General features: G+C 35.6%; 4 protein-coding genes across 4 annotated transcripts; 1 reads left to right on the plus strand and 3 right to left on the minus strand.

Annotated features, from left to right (window-relative positions):
• Positions 1–1607: 1607 nt before the first annotated feature.
• Positions 1608–2543, plus strand: KABA2_05S00550 (uncharacterized protein; the record flags this gene model as incomplete). The annotated part of the gene is made up of 1 exon (XM_041550679.1): positions 1608–2543. The coding sequence occupies one exon, from the start codon at positions 1608–1610 to the stop codon at positions 2541–2543; it is 936 nt and encodes a 311-aa protein (XP_041406613.1).
• Positions 2544–3747: 1204 nt separating this feature from the next.
• KABA2_05S00572 (uncharacterized protein) lies at positions 3748–4710 on the minus strand (the record flags this gene model as incomplete). The annotated part of the gene is made up of 1 exon (XM_041550680.1): positions 3748–4710. The coding sequence occupies one exon, from the start codon at positions 4708–4710 to the stop codon at positions 3748–3750; it is 963 nt and encodes a 320-aa protein (XP_041406614.1).
• A 6633-nt stretch (positions 4711–11343) lies between these two features.
• On the minus strand, positions 11344–12891 carry RSA4 (Rsa4p; the record flags this gene model as incomplete). The annotated part of the gene is made up of 1 exon (XM_041550681.1): positions 11344–12891. One exon carries the CDS (start codon positions 12889–12891, stop codon positions 11344–11346), a length of 1548 nt encoding a protein of 515 aa, XP_041406615.1.
• Positions 12892–13410: 519 nt separating this feature from the next.
• SSK22 (mitogen-activated protein kinase kinase kinase SSK22) lies at positions 13411–18321 on the minus strand (the record flags this gene model as incomplete). The annotated part of the gene is made up of 1 exon (XM_041550682.1): positions 13411–18321. The coding sequence occupies one exon, from the start codon at positions 18319–18321 to the stop codon at positions 13411–13413; it is 4911 nt and encodes a 1636-aa protein (XP_041406616.1).
• Positions 18322–19529: the final 1208 nt, after the last annotated feature.

The following is a 19529-nucleotide window of genomic DNA, read 5'->3' on the forward strand; positions in this document are numbered from 1 at the left end:
CTTTCGAAGAACTTTGAGTGTTCAGTTGTTTCTTTAGAATGCAAGCAAAAAAATTATGGAATCTCTTCAAAAGTACAAGAACCACAATAAATGTTGCAACAAATGTAGCTATGAAGTTCACCATACCTTTGTTCTCAATTAATATTCTAAGGGATTCCTGTTCGACAATGTAGGTAGAGGTAAGAACGTTTTCCATTAATGAGTTCACAATCATAAAGGTACCTACTGCAATTCCATAAAATATTATAGCTCTACATGTCTCCTTAATACCACCACCTCGCATCCTATATATGGTGTAAAGTATCAATACCGTTACTGTAAATACGACACATTCGATGCCAAATACTACGAGATCCAAATTCTGTTCCATCGCAGGTTAAATAAAAAATAATTCCTTGTGTTTGTTAGTTTTCTTTACGTGCTCTAGAGATGTTCTACGACCAGAATATTAACATTACTCTTGCCTTAGTAATAATTAAATATGTCGATATCAGTTGCAGAAGTTTGCAAATAGTTGAAAAGTTTCTCGAGACAGGAGTTCTTGATAGCAGCAAGGAGTTCCGTCAGCAAAAATATGCCCGGAGATGTCAAATTCTCAGTTTTTAACAATGTAACTGCTCGAGCAAAAAAATAAAAAAATTGAATATTGTTTACTTTTTTAATCAATGCATAGAGCAATCTGAAATTAGCAAGTATTTTGCAACAAAGAAGTACTCACCGCTTCCAAAAAGGGTATCACACAGGTTTTGCAGTCATTGTATTTGTTTTTGAATAGAGACTCGACAGTGAACTGCATGAAGCAAGTGCCGATGATTCTCGATAGCTTTTTATGATATGGTTGAATCACTGGTGATTTCGTATAATTGAATCATTCTGCCTCAAACTGCAATAGCAGGATGCATTAGTGCAGCTTCCGACATCAAGGATAAATCCTTTATCGGCAGAACTTCCCTGTTTCCAAAAATGGTATTTATTTTTCAACTTTTACAACCTATACACTATCTCAGAATATCTAGGATAAGGAATCGTAAATGTGTGCATTTCTGTATCAAATTTGGAAACTTTCACTGGCTCTTTCTTTTTCTACTACTAGATTAGGAAATGCAGAAACAATGTCACATAAGTGTCGCAAGCTGTAATATTAACCCGCATATGTTGCATATTTTGCAATCATGAAGTAAAATATTCGAGCTCTTTATTCAGATGTACCTGGGAGGTTATAGTTGTGTTATACTTCCATTCGAAGTTTTACTTCAAAAACAGAAGTATCATCGGACTTAAGAACGAAGCACTTGTTTTGTCACTAAAGTAAACGTGCGCCAGGATATGAGCACGAATAGCATCAGAATAAACTCCCTCAATGTTGGGTAAATAACACGATAATCGCAAACTATCCTTGAAGACATAACAGTATTCATTAAGAATGAAATTTCTCGATCCTTCTACAGCAGCCTGCTAAGAAAGGAGTATGAATAAATTATTTTCGAATTCGTATATAAACCAGGATATATTTTCGAATTGGATCAAACCGTTCACGAATAATATGTTTATTCCAGATTTTAAATTTACAAAATTAAAACAAAAGATTAACTATATCAAGTACCAAAATGATACTAGCTGACGGCCCTTCACCAAATAGTACCTATATTCCATGCGGTGGTGTAGGTTCCATTAATCCTGAAAACAGTACCGACTTACTACCTGTTGATTATTGGGACTGTGGTAGACAATACGGCCAATATTATTCCACAAATCTAGGTGTCAACCTGAAACCTAGTCTACGGAACATTGTTCTTGTCCTTTCCCTGTTGGCAACAACTGTTCTGTGTACGTCTCAAGACATTACGAACCAACTCAACGCTATCGATGGTGTTTGGCATGACTCAGGGACTAATCTTACCTATACTGATCTACCATTATACAACTTTTTGCAAAATGTGGCCCCAATTGCTTCCGAAAACAATTTAAGTATTATCAATACAACAAGTGAGGTGATCTTAAGTGATTTTGTCCCAGTTTCTAACACTAGTAGCAAGGTTAATATTTTTAAAAGAGATGTGGTTTGCACATTTTATACCTGGAAACAGACTCAGGCTGCTCAAAAAGGTGAATGGTGGTCCCCTTGGTACCCAGTATCATGTTGTATTTGGGATGGAAAAGGTGATGGTGCTGATTACACTATTGATTATGAATGGAGTTATTCATGGTCAATTGACTCTGGTTCCTCAATTGGCTTTAAAGGCATCTCCGCTGCTTTTCCTTCTTACAGTTTAAGTAAAACATACACACATAAAAACTCACTTAGCTGCCACATACAAGGTGATGTTGGCCAAGTATGGTATCAACAACACATGGTATGGGCAGACATGCAAGAGCAAACTTGTTGTTTCCAAGCTGGTAATAGAGGAATTTGGTGTGGTGCATGGAGTAAATATTACAGAACGAATGCTCCTATAAAAGGTAGTTATGCAGTAGGTTGTAGTGTTGGAAAAGAGAATACTGATTGTAATGCCAAGGATTTAGTATGTGCATACAATAAATAGAGGGTAATGGGATAAGAAAAGGTTACGATATATTATACGATTTTGCTCTATAAGCTACCTTGCTACGTTACAGTTTACTGATTTATTTTCTTTATTTAATCATTCTATACTTTGATATTTATACGTTAAAAACAATAAAAGCTTCCGAAAAAGTCTGGTAGAACAATCAGCTGGGTGGGTTGTTTTCATTGTTTGGATGCCGAAAGCCTGGTGATGATCTAATAATGTGGGTCCCCTGTAACAAGTCTGATATGTGGCTTCCAAATATTCGAAACAGCGTCTCTACTGTCGAGATAAAGCTGCACCTGAAGAGGAGACACATTTGGTCCATGCTTTATGAACATTCCATTTAACTGAACAAATTCATTGTGGTATAAAAATCAACTTATAATTGTCTCATCTTTTTTCTATCTTCTACATAAAAATATTTAAATTAGGGTATGGAAACGATTATATTCATAGATGAAATATTGTTCCATTTATATATGTTGGATTTCTTGTTGTTTTGATTATAAAGTCATTCGACTGTGGTGTAAATTATATATTATTAGATTATGGCACAATTAGTTTCGCATGGTTAATCAAATTAACCATGCGCATCATCGCCCAATCATTTAATGACAAAAATTCATTTGGGGTACCTGGAAGCATTACCATGTCACCTGCAATGTTATTAAAACTATAATTATTATCTAAGTTTGTATATTATTTTGTATATGACATATAGTCATTGTTCATATGTAATGCCTATTCTTTGTCGACGTTGTCGACAAAGATGCCTCCATATGGCGAGCTTAGAGTTGTTATTAGGCTTGGAGGGTTAAGAATTTTCAACCCCAAAACAGCCCATCTAATATGTCTTGAGTGAGTTAGCTGATCTTTAAGGACCTTATCAGGGTTCCAAAGTACCTAATGCACTAATCCCACTAAATTATGGTTTTAGAGGGACTCCAATTAATTTTTTGAAGGTCCAAAAATGGAGCAATAGTTTCAGATCTCGCGTCACACATGTCTAACTGTCTGTCTTCTTACCGAATATCACCTTAATATGAATATAATTTTGTCTGGGTGTACCTCATAAACACCCTGGTTAATATATTACTGGTATTCGTTTAGTATAGTTTCAATATATGAATTTCTACGTAGTAGGATATAGGATATTTATATTATTTTATTTTTATTTTGAACATCTTATCTATCAAAATTAGTCATGCGTATCCAAGTTGGGGACATAATCACCTCCTGCACATGGGATACCCCAGCCGTTTCGAACGCAAAACTTCGTCTCCTCCCAATTAACAATTCGAATATCTATGTGCCAGGTCTCACCGTTTTGTACCGAAAAACACCAAGCGGTTCCTTCTCTTTGGCTGACTTCCTTGAGACTGGCTTCCCTTACGAACTGGACTATACTCTCCGGGGAATCAGTGTCACAATTGGCATATGTCGTCCAGGGAGCATACCCTACCCAATAAGTATACTCTGTTCCGACTGAATCCTTATATTTTAGCCATTCATAGCCTCCATTGCACATATTCTTCTTAGGCCTGGCCTTTACGCTACTACCCGAACTTTTGACCTGCGATATCCACCTTGACAAGTCACCCACCAATGACATCCCCGGTGTCAATGTATGTTCTTTCAAGTTAGATCTTAGCGAGTTATATATTGTATGTATTATATGGCGAACTGAATCTGTGAAACAACGCCAGTAACCTCCATGACAAGGGGCTCTTTTAAAAATCTCGGTTGGTGGACTGCTGACCTTGTACATCGAGGCCAATCGATCAACTATCTTGGTAACCATGGCGTCAACGCTGTCTGCTCTTCTGACTAAATCGTCATCCTCGTGTTCCGAGTCTTGGTCCACAAGCAAAGCAGCCAGCTCTTCGATACCAGTATAATTAAGTTCGAAGAAATCTCGGTCTCTTCCCCTGAATAGAGTCACGTTGGCGTCCTCGTACTCTTCGAGTAACCTACGTGGTACCCCTTTTGCCAGGATCCCACAGCCCACTATTACTGTTTTGTTATTAGTCGCATTAACATATTTTGCTAAATTAGTGCTGTTATATGGCCCCACCGTCTCACTATATACAGCATCGATGGTTATGCAACAGACACAACTAATAAGGGCCAGTGAAAAAATCAATGCAATTGTTGGTTGCATTAAGAATTTTTTCATTTTTAAACTTTTCTCGAAAGAAGGAATTGTAATAAACTTAAGTAACCGCTCAATAATTAATATTTAGTCAAATAATTACTCACTAACAGGGCTCATAACATAGGACGATGCAGAAGTAAAGCTAGACTAATAACAATATAAAGCAATTAGCTAATATTATCTCTTATATGGACGTCGACAAGTGGAAATTTTGCACTTACCCTTTAGGTTAGAAAATTACCGACTTTAAACTTGACAACATCTAACCTCTAATTTCAGCAGCATTTCGACCCCTCAAAAGAGTTTCAGACTCTTTCTTTATCTACACTGCTTTCCAGGCATCGAGAATAAAACTTTTTTAAATTCTTGCATAATCAAGCCCAGTCCGGATTAGGAAATAAAGCTATAGCCTCGAAAAATGTTGTGTGCTACAAAAGTTGCACCATGTTGGGTTTGTGTTCGGCGTTATATAAACTACAATTGTATCGATGGTGGAAATATTCAGGAACAAGAATATACTTAAATACTGTAACTGTGGTAGTTTCTTCACAAGGGGTGTTTTTGAATAGAGACTCGACAGTGAACTGCATGAAGCAAGTGCCGATGATTCTCGACAGCTTTCTATGATATGGTTGCAACACAGGTGGACTTCGTATAATTGAAAAGTCTTTTGCGATCTGTAAAAGCAGGCCGCATCAAGCACCGATGCGGCATCTGCGGCATTTCTCTGTTTCCAAAAATGGCATTTATTTTTCATCTTTTACAACCTATACACTACCTCAGAATATCTATGACAAGGAGAAACAATATCGAATAATAGCATCAAAAACTGTAATATTTACGCATATCTGATGCATCTTTTTGCAATCATAAAGTAAAAGATTACACCGCTTATTCACATATTCCTATGATGGTATAGTTGTAAGCTGCAATTCCTTAATGTTACAAAAAACAAAAAACGTAAAACTTTTTGTCTGTACTATTTAAATACGTCATTAAAGCCAGGAAACAGATAATTACATACAATTATCTGTGACTCGAAAAAATCAGTTTTACATCCAGTAAAGATCAAATATTTCAACAATGAGCAAGATGGAGCCTTTAATGATAGATGATCAGGGCCCAACAGAAGATCTTCGATCAATCAGTGACCGTGATTGGTTGGTTATCAGACGTGTTTCTATAACAATTATATTAACACTAATTGTTGCTTATTTATTTTGTGTAGGTGCTGGTGTGTTTGAGAACCCATTTGCTATTTCTGAAAATGCCTTAGCGGTTGCTTCTTCAGCTGGAACAGCTACCATGGCTACTGCTGCGAAGAGGGTCAAGACTTTACAAAAGAGACCTGCAAAGATATTTTTTATTAGTGCCGGTGTGGTATTTTTTGCTATGATGGCGTGCACTGCTACTTATGTGAAGAGAGAAACTTGTAAAGATTTAGCTCTTGCCTCTATATATGGCGGTGGGGAAGTCTCAATGACTGCATGCCTTGGTACCTTTGTTGTGGGTTCACTTTTTTCAGCTGTCAGTGCAGGATTAGTAGCTTGCGTAGGAGAGAATGGTTGGCAATGGTATAAAGGATCTGGCGTTTCAAAGAGAAATTCTTTGGTTTATGGTGATTTAATAATCACTAATACCACTCTTATCGGTGGTACTGATTCAACTTAATGAATGTCGCAGTTATTACCCCTAACAATAATACAGGCAGTGTCTTTAAAAGGTGTACATTAACAAATACATTGGGGACATGGACACTGGCTGAAGAACATTATAATGTTACTGTACTAGAAGCTGGCGAGAATGTTAAACATGCAGCCAAGGAATATGAGGCAGGCAAGAATAATAAAAGTTATCAAAAGGACAAAAGGGAAGTGGGTAACATAGAGTACCTAAGGATTCAACGTAGCTGTTTGCTGAATTGTGGAAATCGAATTACCATAAAGATACTTCTGTGTCTGTTCTGGAAATTGGCGATTTTATGACATTTCAAGTTTAAATATTTACATCCTCTTACCTATCTTATACTGTTCAGAGCAAAATGTGTGTTGCGCTAAATGACACAGTACCCAAAAAGGTAAAGACTCTATTATTGTTGGGGAGGAATATGTATATATTTACGGTGGTGTTGATAATAAATGTGACAGTTTGCGATATTTGACATGGTTATTTCATAAACAAAAAGAAATATTTCACATCTGTACTCATACGTATCTTATAAATTGAGTTTTCTCTCTATATATCTCTGAGCGACTCTCATTTTTGGCTAGCTACTTATTTCTCTCTTACATATATTTGTATATACATTGCTCGTTAGGTTGTAATGTATCGATCTAAAAATATAAGGAAGTATTACACTTGATGGCATATCCAAAAATGAAATAGAGGAACATTCAACAAAGTGGTTCCTACTCTAAGGGTTACTCTTAATCAAATAAATGGTATGTTGGGTGAATTTTATTAAAAGCTACTTATTAGCATAGGCTTAAATTTTACCCAAAGGTTTTTGTAAAATATGTAAGCTTTCATTTTGAAAACTCTTCTGCAAGTTTATATATTAGGATACCTATTAGAAGAAGAGGTGTTACGATTAATATACAAGATATGTCTACTATTAACGATACACTTTTATAAGGAACACCTACATTGCCCAATATATACACTTATTCATACGTTACTTTTAAATATAAGGAGTCTAAGTAAATAGCGCCCTTGACATTATATTTTGTTAACATATTTCAGATTTTACTCTCCAAAACACTCATAACGTCTAGTGCTAGTTTAATATAACTTATCAGAGAGTATTAAAATGGTTTACGATATGTGCATGGGAAACTAACGCAAAAGACCCTGCAATCTTAAGCTCCTCCTAAACTTGTTTATTTATATAGGTACATATCTATTCCCTTTTGGATATTTCGTAATAAACTAACTATTAGAAGTAATCCCTCTTTCTGTTGTTATATTCTGGAAGTCTAAAGGCAAGAAAAAGGTATTGTTTCTACCTGTATATAAAAGTTTCAGATGTTAGAAATATTTCAGATGTCGGAAATAATGCCCACTCCTAAATATACAACAGATGGCAACTATATCTTTCATTTATTCTACGGTGGAAATACGTATGCAAATACAGAATGCTACTGAAAAGTTTCTACATATCACTTCATGAACCCTATTTATTCATCCAATAACGAGACAAGTTTACCTGATAATTACACTGTTTTGCCATTACAAATGTAATACCCAAAATGCTGTTTTTAGGAGTGTGACACACCTGGTTTCAAAGATAATTCCGTTTTAAATCCTTATATCACTTCAGAACCTCCATTGGAAGTGATATTCGGAAAACAATAGCTCCCCATGAAGAGCCTTATTTGATAATCTAAGATGTCACATATAACTTAAGTAAAGAAAGTTGAGTTTGATACCTTGAGCCTCGCGATACTTGCATTATAATATCATATCACGAAGAGTAAAATAACATCCCTATGTTATATCTTAGAATTTTCTTCCTCCACTGGGAGAGAAAATAAACTAGCCTATATATGTAGTTTATACCTATGTATAGCATCAAGATGTTCACAAATCATGGACCAAATGTGTCTCCTCTTCAGGTGCAGCTTTATCTCGACAGTAGAGACGCTGTTTCGAATATTTGGAAGCCACATATCAGACTTGTTATAGGGGACCCACATTATTAGATCATCATCAGGCTTTCGGCATCCAAACAATGAAAATAACCCACCCAGCTGATTGTTCTACCAGACTTTTTCGGAAGCTTTTATTGTTTTTAACGTATAAATATCAAAGTATAGAATGATTAAATAAAGAAAATAAATCAGTAAACTGTAACGTAGTCTCCTTACAATTATGATTCTAACCAGGATAGATCATAACTGTAAGGAGACTTGGAATAAAAAAAATAAAAAGAACTATACATATTTTATTTTATATATACATAGAAATAAGAAAATCGAAGAATAAAACCTGAAATTTCAATACGAGTACTGAATTTTGATAGAAAACAGAGAGACCACTGTTTATATATTCAAGTAACTATTCCTGACGAATAATTTTACAGTAATTACATGTAAAAGCGGTGCGCCGAGAATAACTAGAGATTCATAAGCTAGGAATCGTATTTATATAGACCTCCGTTTTAGGACTTAGGTGGAAAAATTTATTGCTGCACAACGACAATAGTTCTAACGTGATTAACAATCTTCAGAAGGTGGCGATTCTAATTTAATTGATTACTTTTTTTATACAAGAGGTCAGATCTTAAGAAACTGTAAAAACAGGTAACAGATTTATTAAAATTGTCATTTGTGGAGAGTATCTTATGTGTTTTGCCCATTATTTGTAATTATCATCTCTATGAAGTTCTGCATCGTAGGAACGTACGATAATCCGTTTTGCTAACATTATTATGTCATTGCAGCCGAAAAATACATGGACTCAGGATTACATGGTTGCATTATGATTATATGAATTGTCGATAATTACAAAGAAAAATATCAGTTATAGCAAAACCTAAACAGATATGACATGTTTAGTGTCGTTATACCGACGGTAACCTGAATAATCAGGTGAATATTTTCACTGACCGACGTTTGAAATTTAATTTTTCCTGATTTGGTCTACGCTAATAAATCATCCATAAAAGACATTATACAGGAAAGGAAAATTATAATGATAAACAGGTAAATATCTATCCATTAAATACGATAGTATATTCCAAAATAATCATAAATACTCAATAGAAACAGGAGCAATTCCAGGTAGTGTAAGTCTCTTGTTGGTCTCTACAGAATGTGAAATATTTTTATTGACACAGGTTGGACATCTCTAATTTGTGAGGGAACACTCTATTTAAAGTACCAGTGAGGGCCATAGTATACGATAACAATTACTTAATGTTTTTGTTTTTTCCTTATATTGTGAATAAAACTGTATAAATTGGTATATGAAATATCTATTTGAGGATAGATGACCCTTATAAATGGGTATGATAATGTCTCATTTGTTATTATAACTTTACAAAATTGTGGTCTTATAAATTTATAAATAGCTGTGATTCAATGTTGATACTGTATATTACACTCATAATGTAACTTCCTTTGTTTCATAAAGTAACAGAGTGAAAACATATACAGAATAATACCTGGAGAAACAATTCTCCCTACATGTGCTATTCAATTTTTATTTAAAAGATGAAAAACTCCGCAAGTAGCATTTTCTACCTAGTTAGTTGAAATACGAGGGCAGCCCTCGTATTTCAACTAACTAAATGGTAAAAATATATTTGGAGCCCCTGGAAGCAACGCCGTATCACCTGCCATTGAATAAATTTTCGGCTGCAACCTGTTCATCATTACGATATCCATCAATGCAACTGTAAGTATTGAAATATAATTCAGATTTAAAAGTAGAGTCAGTTCCATACCCGTTATCTGGTATATGAACGTTCTCCCAAGAATGCAAATGTTTGATTATTGTTAATAGGATATATGTAAATGAATACAATGCCAATAATAAATATGAAACTTTGTATATTCTGAATAGTCATGTGTAAAAAAGCGAAAAATCTTACGTTTCAACTCTCAAGACTTTCATATGAAGTACATAGGGTATTTCATCCTGTTCATCTCATCGTAACTTAATTTTCAGTTAGTCACATATTTTTTTTAAAATATATGCTTTTCTTTATCTTTCCCATTCAATGTTAATGTACCAATCTGAATTTGTAAGTGAATATCATACCCTGCCGTATATTAAAATGTGAAATGGAAGATTATGGAGAAAAAAGACTTTGTGTCTGTAATATTTGTATAACAGCTGATCTAGTGACAGGTCCGAAGTGTGCAAATGCCCATTCAAAACGACGTCCACAATTCAATTTGTATCACTTAAGAATATGTTTGAATGATTTTATATACACATATTCCTAAGTACTAAATCGTCTCCCAGAATACGAAAGAAATAGTTGATAAATTATGGTTGTTTATTGTCAATGGTACATTTTTACATATTTATTACATATTGTTTTCAAGTACAACTTGAATTAAGCTCTGTTTTTTTTAACCAATAATCATCTCATTTTTATCTTTTTAATAATATTATTGAAGGATACTTTCTATTTAAACTACTTATAAAAACATCACTAATTTCATCACATGTTAATCGCAATGTTTTCATCTTTGTTTAGCGTTCTTCTGCTAGGACGAGCTCTTTCCATTATATTAAATTATATTTGTGACACACGACAGTAAATCCCGGGAACTTCGCGAATGAGTCACAAATTGTTAGTACATACATTTTATAGTCCCGAGATGAAATCCATATTACGATTTAGATTTACCAAGGAAGAATTGTGGTCTGACTTAAGAAATTTCTGTAACATCATTGAAAGATTCGATCCTTTTTTTGAATATATTGTTTCACTATATATGAATTGACAGTGTATATAATTCAGTCCCTGAACTCCATTTAAATGAATGGAAGAAAGCTTTCCATATGTAATTAGTATCTTGTGTTTTGTTTCTAGAAAGATATTTAGGGCTATACATAGCTTCCGGGTACCAAAAGAAGGACTATATATACATATATAGAAGGACAATTTCTTGAGATAAACCTCGTTCAGTGAGTCCAAAGTCTAACCATCTTGTCTTTACCACCACTACAAACACGTTTCCCATCTACACTCCAATCTACTGTGTAAACTTCGTCCTTATGACCTGGAAGATCAACGGAAAGTTTACGGGTTCTAACGTCCCAAACCTTTAGTGTGGTATCCTTGGAACATGACACTAGTAGACGGCAATCTGAGGACCATGCAACCTGGTAGACACTAGCAACATGACCTCTAAAGGTGGCCAAAAATTTCCCGTCACGGCCATCCCACAATTTAATAGAATTATCAAAAGATGCAGATACAATATTTCTGCCATCGGGACTGAACGCAACGTGATTCACTAGTTTCTGATGACCAGTCATTCTGGCTAATGGTTTTGTGGTCTTTGTTGGGTTCCATAGGAACATCGTGAAATCATCACTGGCAGTAACCATCAATTCTTCAAGGGTACCGTTCTTCTTAACAACTTTCTCATAGTTAGCCAGAGCCTTTGCTTGAGCCTCTTGTGGAGTAGCTGGTTTCATACCAGTGTGATCAAATGCACCAATCCTTAGAGCATAATCACTTGATAGAGACAGGTGATTCACCCAATGTGCGTGATTCTTCAATATATTAATACATTTACCACCTTGCTTCATATCCCATACTCTAACTGTCTTGTCGTGAGAACCAGTGTATAATAGACCCTGACCACCCCATTTTACACAGGAAACAGAGTTCGAATGGCCACTTAGGGTGTACAAACATACTCTTCTTGTAGTATCCCAGATCTTGATGGTACCATCCTTTGATGCAGACGCTAACCGAGGTCTTTCGCCTGGTTTTACAAGATGTACAGGTTCCCAAGCTAACGACGTAATCCATTTCTGATGGCCTCTCAATGCATCACCTTCCGCTTTCCCATGTTGAGATTCCCAAAGTCTAATGGTGTTATCCATTGATCCTGTAGCGATCAGGTCACCGTCGGGACACCATGAAACACATAGCACCCAATTGGTATGGCCACTTAGAACTGCCATTGGTGTTTGAGTTTCACAATCCCAGATTCTGGCAGTGTTATCTCCAGCACCAGTGACAACTCTCGAACTTGTATGAGGAGCAAATGCTGAACATAGAATGGTAGAACCATGACCTGCAATGGCCGAAGAACTTCTAGTGACAGGTCTAACTTTGAAAACTGCCTTTGGTGTAAAAACTAAAGTCACAGTATCTTCTGAAGTCTTGTGTCCTGGTTTCAACAGAGATAAGTAAAGATTATCCACTATATCAACGGTTTGCTGAGGGTCAGATGCTTTCTTCCCCGGAACATCACAACTAAATGTGTATGGTACAGGATCGTCGGTATTACCATTTAACTGGTTTAACAACTCCTCTAATTGCTTTTCTGTTATTCCAGCTGGTACTCTTAAAGAATGGCCAACAGCCTCACCTGTGTCCAAGGCTTGGAATTTAATAGATATATTTGGTAAACCTTCTGGTACTAAACCAATATCACGAGGTTGTTGAGCCTCCTTCTTCTGTTTCTTTGTAGGTGGTGGTAATAGTGTAGACATTCTGCGTATGCTCGATTGGTCAGTTATTTGTTAATTGTTAAAAGGTAGTTTGACCTTATAATCTTCTTAAGTATCGGAGATTCTGAATTCCTTTGTATAGTTATCAAAGCTCATCTCATCGCAAGAAAATTTTTCGATAGAATTTTCAGGCGATATGAACGTCGCGAGGCGAGTGAAATTTTCACTGCGGCAGACCATACATATGAGATCACCAATCTATGTTCAAGGTCAACAAGAGGGTGAGTAAAGCATTTAAATGTCACATTTAGTAGTAATATTTTTCTATGTGACATTTTTGGTAGAGAGTGAGGATAATTTATGTTCTTCTGGGGGAAACGATCTTGAACTCCCCATCAACCATCGAAAAGGAACGTGTTTTTTATTTATAAACCTACAAAATACGATCATCTCTGTCTTCATTGAATGGAAGTTAATTAAATTCTTGAATGTTTTTTATTACATATGTGAATATATATATAAAAATGCCAAAGTTTGCAATGACTACATATGTATTGAATATTATTCTGTCTCTGTGGCAAGTTTTGTGTTCGGTTCCTTCTCAGGAGGAATAGAGAGTGTCGTCTGAGTATCTTCTCCTGGGCCAAATGCTAATTCTCTAATTTCGACTATCCAGGGGTCAACCAATAATTCAACCGCTGTAGCTCTCTTCGTTGGGTTCTGTACTAGGCATTTGCTTAAGAAAAGTCTACCAGATGCGGATACCTCATCTGGAGCAGGTTGTTGTGGGATATGTCCAGCTGCAACGTGATACATGATGGCCCATTCGTTGTCCAGATTAGACCAAGGTCTACGGCCCGTAATCATCTCGAGAACCACACAACCAAGTGACCAGACATCATCCGCACCAAATTTACCTTTGTTAGATGATCCTGTGATCGATTCAGGTGCCATATACATTGGTGTACCCATCATTTCCTGTAACCCTGTAGGGATCTCCTCGCGGGTATTCTCCTGACTTTTCTTACCGTTACCACTAGTCGTACTGTTACTACTATCGCTACTATTACTGATACTAAAACGACCCATCATGGTACCATTTCTTGCAATTTTCTTTGCAGCACCGAAATCAACATACTTAATAACACCATTGAAATCTAATAAAATATTTTCGGGTTTGATGTCACGGTGCACAACCCCAGATTGGTGTAGATATGCCAGACCTTCAAGTAATTCAAGAGTGTACACTTGGGTCACCATCTCATCTTCAATTCTCCCATGCTCTAGCAAGCTGGCTAAGGAACCACCTTCACAATATTCCATGAAAATGTTTACCTTCTCTCTGTGGACTTCAACGCCATAATACTGGACAATATTTGGATGGTTCAGCATTTCTAAAACCTCCATCTCTTCCTTTATAGAAGGGAATACTTTTTTCATTGCTTTACCGTCTTGGATTTTAATTTCTTTGACGGCTAAGATATCACCGTTATCAAGATTGATTGCAGAATATACTTTACCAAAAGTACCACCTCCAACAAAATCTCTTTTTTGCCATCTGATTGAAACATTCGACAAAGAGGATGCAAGTGATAATAAATATTTGTTTCCTTTGTCAGCATCATCCAGTACTTTCCCAATAAGTCTTGAGTTTGACGTTGTTGAGCTTTCTAATCTTTTGATGGCCTCTAAACGGAGCTCTGAGTTCAAGGCCAGCGTGGCATCGCCATCAAAGTCCTCATGTATGCTTATATTGATTCTTTGTTGTGGATTCATCTTTTCATCCTCAACAGCACGAGCGCCCATTACATCGAAATGTGAAATCAGTAATGACATACAAGCTGCAATTTTTTGTTTCAGAGTTATGAATTGATTCTCATCTAGAGCCATAATGTTATGACCACTAGTCATATGCATGGCAAATTCCATTGCTGGTACACACCATCTGAAAGTTTTCTGATCAGTTGGATCACATTCATCCGTAATAAAAGTTAACCACCGGATACTTAGTCTGACCATTAGTAAAATAATCACAGATTTCTTTTCAAAATTAGCAATATTAACCTTTAAAAAATATGTCCCAAAATCTCTGGTAAATAAAAATATATTGTTGAGTGACTCCAGATTTGTACAAATCTTTTTAAAAGTATTGTAAAATTTGGTATAATTATTCAGTACATTATAGGTAAATCTAAAGTAGGCTTTGTTGATCCTTTGTAAATTACTCTCTATCGAGCTAAAAGAGCATCTTCTCTCTATAAATGAAATTGTATCTTGCGCAATTTGTTGAAATTTATCTGTTTGATACTCTAATGCATAACTGGACCCTTGATTGAGCAATGTTAATTTATTCGTTTTAAATTTTAGTTTAAACATTTCATATTGTAAAGGATTCTCGCTCGACAGATTGTACATATCACCTTCCCATAGTATTGGATGAGCAGGACATAATACCAGAATATATCCTAGGGAATGTAATTTCAATTCTAATTCTAGCATCTCTTTTTCGACATCGTTATAGTCGTGAGTAATGGCTGTACTTGAATGAACACCAGATACGTTTGCATGATCCCAATCAGAGTCATTTTCATTCGTATTCTTGTTTGTAACGCCTCCTCTTGATCCACTCATACTTCCTATGATATCTTCATAACCATTATATTGTTGGTAGCTGTACTGTTGTTTGTGACTACGAGATGGGGAAAGTGCATACGTTTCAAAATAATCTTCAACATTATTATATGATGCTAGACTAGTATCCTTTTCTAATTTTGGTATTAAGTCACTACCAATATCTGAATTATTTAAAATCCTCAAAATTTGTTCATCCTGACAACCTAATAATTCTGGACTACCAATAAGGTAAACACCGTTCACTTCTAAACTTCCGCCGGTGTAAATCAGAAAATGACCTGATTCTTTCAGATTACTTAATAAATCTTTATAATTATCAATTTCATAATTAACTGAATTTTGGAAGGCTCTAGTTAACACATTAGTAAATCTGTTTAACTTCCTCTTCATAGAACCTAGATTCTCAAATACTTCAACTAGCCATTTCTCTGCCTCTGCAGAATTGTGGAATTTTGGAGGGTGGTCTTGCTGTTGTAATAGATAAGCATGTAGTTTATGCAATATCCTCAGAGTTAACTTATTAAATTCGTTGGCAATCAGTTTACCTGCTTTATCGATATATTGTCCAACATTCTTTAATTCGTCCCAATATTTTAAGAGAATTTCTGGTTCTCTAAATGTCCTTAACGACGCTTTCCTTTCATCTAATACCTTGGAATGTAGTAAGGTAAACAGATAACTTATAGCATCTAGGACTGTTTTATCGAAATCTGGGTCAATATCGATATTAATTGGCATACCATCGCAGTATTCTACTAATGCACACTTAATCTGTACAGAAAGCCTAATATAAGAAGAGAAATCCTCAATCATTTGATCTATCATCATCATTGTTGGATTCTTGAGCTTCTTTGCATAGGATAATCTGGTGTTTATTATTTCCTTTACAAGTTTCATGGGGAATAATAGTAACTTACTTAGCACCCTGCCATCAAATTGTATATTTACTATGTCTAATGTATCTTCGTACTGAATTAATACGGATTTACTTTTGGCTAACCAAGGTGCCAGCGGAGAAAATATCCTCTTTTCAAAGATATTCTCAATGTCTTTTTCTTTCATAACTTGTTCAGCAAACGACCTTGTCGAATGAGCATACAAAGAAGGAGTAGATGTGCTCATCGGAGTAGTTGCCTGTTTTATGACGTCTAGATCTTCGTTACCTACCCAATCTTTGAGTTGTTGTATCTTTATGTCACTATTTTGCTTTATATTTAGCCAACTATTGAAAACTGCAATCCTGTTAATAAAATTTTCGTTTCTTGTTATTGGTTTATCCTTCTTCATCTGTTTTAAACTGGGCCAATAATCGATAGTTCTGTAATATTTATTGGTAATTTGTTCTAGTGAATCTTGGATTTGTTTTGTATCATGCTCCATTTTTTCATCTATCCTGAATGTTAAAACCTCTTCAAATACTTCATCTGCAGAGTCTCTTAGTAATTTAACCGATTTCACTATTTCATCTTTACTCTTACCATTCATCCATCCTTTCAATTCATACCATATATCATCACTCACTTGGTTCTTCAGTGCAGGGTTTTTGATTTGTTCGGCTATTTTACTTTTTTCACTCATAACAATATCCCCTTTTAGAACATTCGATAACATTGTTTGCCAATTCATACGTTCAGAAATAATAGGAAAATTTGACAGTTCTTCCATATAGTTATGTTCAGTGTTGTGTATTGCATCCACAGAAGTGTCTTCAAGGGAAGTACTTCCTGCACTTGGCTCCTCGGGTCTCCTATCCAATAATTTTTGTTGTTTTATCAAGTATTTATATTCTGTTTTTTGTATTTTACCCAGTAATGATATCAGTTGTGTCTCTTCAGGGTTACTCTTTTTCACCCATTGTAACTGGTGAAACAAGTACCTGGGAGTGATTGAAACAATGTTTCCCTTGTTTGAAAGAGAATTAGAAGTAGAAAACGTCGTTCCAAAATCTATTTCGTCAGAACCTACCTTACCAGAAGAACTTCCATGTTCACTAAATGGATCATCTATATCTATATCAAAGTCATCATAATCGTCATTTAGTGATGAAAGCCCAATCTTTCGTGTATAATAGTCGTCACTGTGCAATGCATTATTCATTTTCTCCAGGTATAGTTTTTCATTCAATACATACTGTTTCTTAAATGCCCTCAAGTTCCCTGTACTTGTTTGTGCCAAAGTAACAGATCTTGTAGATGATGTAGAGGAAAGTGTCTCTTGAGGAGGGGTACCTGTCATTATATGGATAGTACCATTGGTATCATGCATGGAGGGTGATCTATGTACCGTATTAGGTACTTGAGGGGAATGTAACATCGTAGAAGATTTTTTAGTGTTCAAACTTGCCAAATCAGGTGGTAATACCAATGTTGGTGTGCTTGCATTAGACTCGGAGTTTGAACCATGAGCTAGAGTACGCTTTTGTGGTTGTATTTGGTCGCTAGTCTCAACTTTCATATTTACTTTTGCTGGGGAGGTTAGTTTATTAAGAAAATTTGTTGCATTCCCAGCAGAAGGTCGCCTACTAGAATGAGCTGATGAGTTATTCGACGAACTTTGGTATGAAAGTCCACTCTTTGACGATTTCCTCTTGCCCTGTTGTCTCATAAGGCTGACATTATTCAGCGCAGGTGCAATAAATTGGTTGATACTAAGTGCATTAGTAAGACTAGCTGAGTTTGGAACATTCAGAGCTTTAGATCCCGGACTTAAGGGTATTGGTGAGTCCTTCTGTGGCGCCAGCGACACGTTCGTATCGAGTTTAAAATGCTTATTCAGTTTATTCTGATGAGATGACGGTGAACTGTCGGATTTGTAGTTGAAATAATCAGGTTCGGGCATGCTAATTGCTAATGTAAGGAATGTATAAAGGTTAGTAACTACGCCTGTATGTCGACTTTAGGATCCTATGTAATTAGTTCGGAGTGGTGTTCCTGTGTATCTCCATTAAATGGAAGTCTATCTCTCAGATATGCTAACTTATCAGACAGTAAAGAAAAAACACAAAACCTATGAGGTTAAATATTGCAATATTTATATGTCAGCTATGCAATAAACTACTTTAGAATCTCAATTTTAGATGATTCCCTTATGTATAAACCGTTTTAAACGTGTCTATATGGGATGTCATCCATCTTCTATCAAAAATGGCAGTCTGTTAAAGGGTTCCGACATCAAATTTGACGGCGCGTATTCATGTAAAAGAACCCTAACATCTATCTAATACTCAGGGTAACGATCATCTGTTCTAGAGTCAATTTACTACAAGAACTCATCAATTTGATTGAAGTTATTGTATTACTTAGAAAAACTGTGATGTACTGTGAGTTTAGAAGTAAAGGTTTGGGTCTCTTTGGTTCCTTTTGAGCTGTTTTCATCCTGGTTATAATTTCAAGGGAATCTTCCAAAATATATGTTTCTGTTGGTTATGGCAACATTGGACAACACTGTTAATCCAGCAAACAAAAAAACAATAATGAGTTATAATAGTGATAGGAGGGGTGTATTATTAGTTTAAACGAGTTATGAGTAAAAATGCTTGACTTAAATTATGTAGTATATAGATATATGTATCGTACTATCCCCCTGTGATTCAGGGAAAGAATCAATCGACAAACGACTATTTATCCTGGCGCCTCATCTGCCGTTGTAGCAACAAATCATTATACGCACAGGATGTTGAGTGTAGGATTAACAACCATTGGAATATTTAGAACCAGGTGAATTTCAATACCATCAGCAATGGGGTGCACATTACCAGATGTACTATTATAACTACAGATCAATGCCACTTCCTATAGATCGACGTTGTATTGACACTTCATCTTCAACATTGATAGATGGCAAAGGTGGTGTTGCAACCTGGTTCTCTTCCATTAATATTTTCAAACAAACGTTAATTGTAGCAGCCACAAATATATCAAAGTAGCGATGGGCCAAATTGAAAGGAATAGTGGCGGATACTAAGTTCCAGTCTGATTAGAACCACGGTAATAGCATAATTTCCCCAAATGGTTGGCCCTACGAAATGTTATCTGATAAAACTGTTT

Source organism: Maudiozyma barnettii, assembly GCF_903064755.1.
Source record: "Maudiozyma barnettii strain CLIB 1767 genome assembly, contig: KABA2_05, whole genome shotgun sequence".
Classification (NCBI taxonomy): domain Eukaryota; kingdom Fungi; phylum Ascomycota; class Saccharomycetes; order Saccharomycetales; family Saccharomycetaceae; genus Maudiozyma; species Maudiozyma barnettii.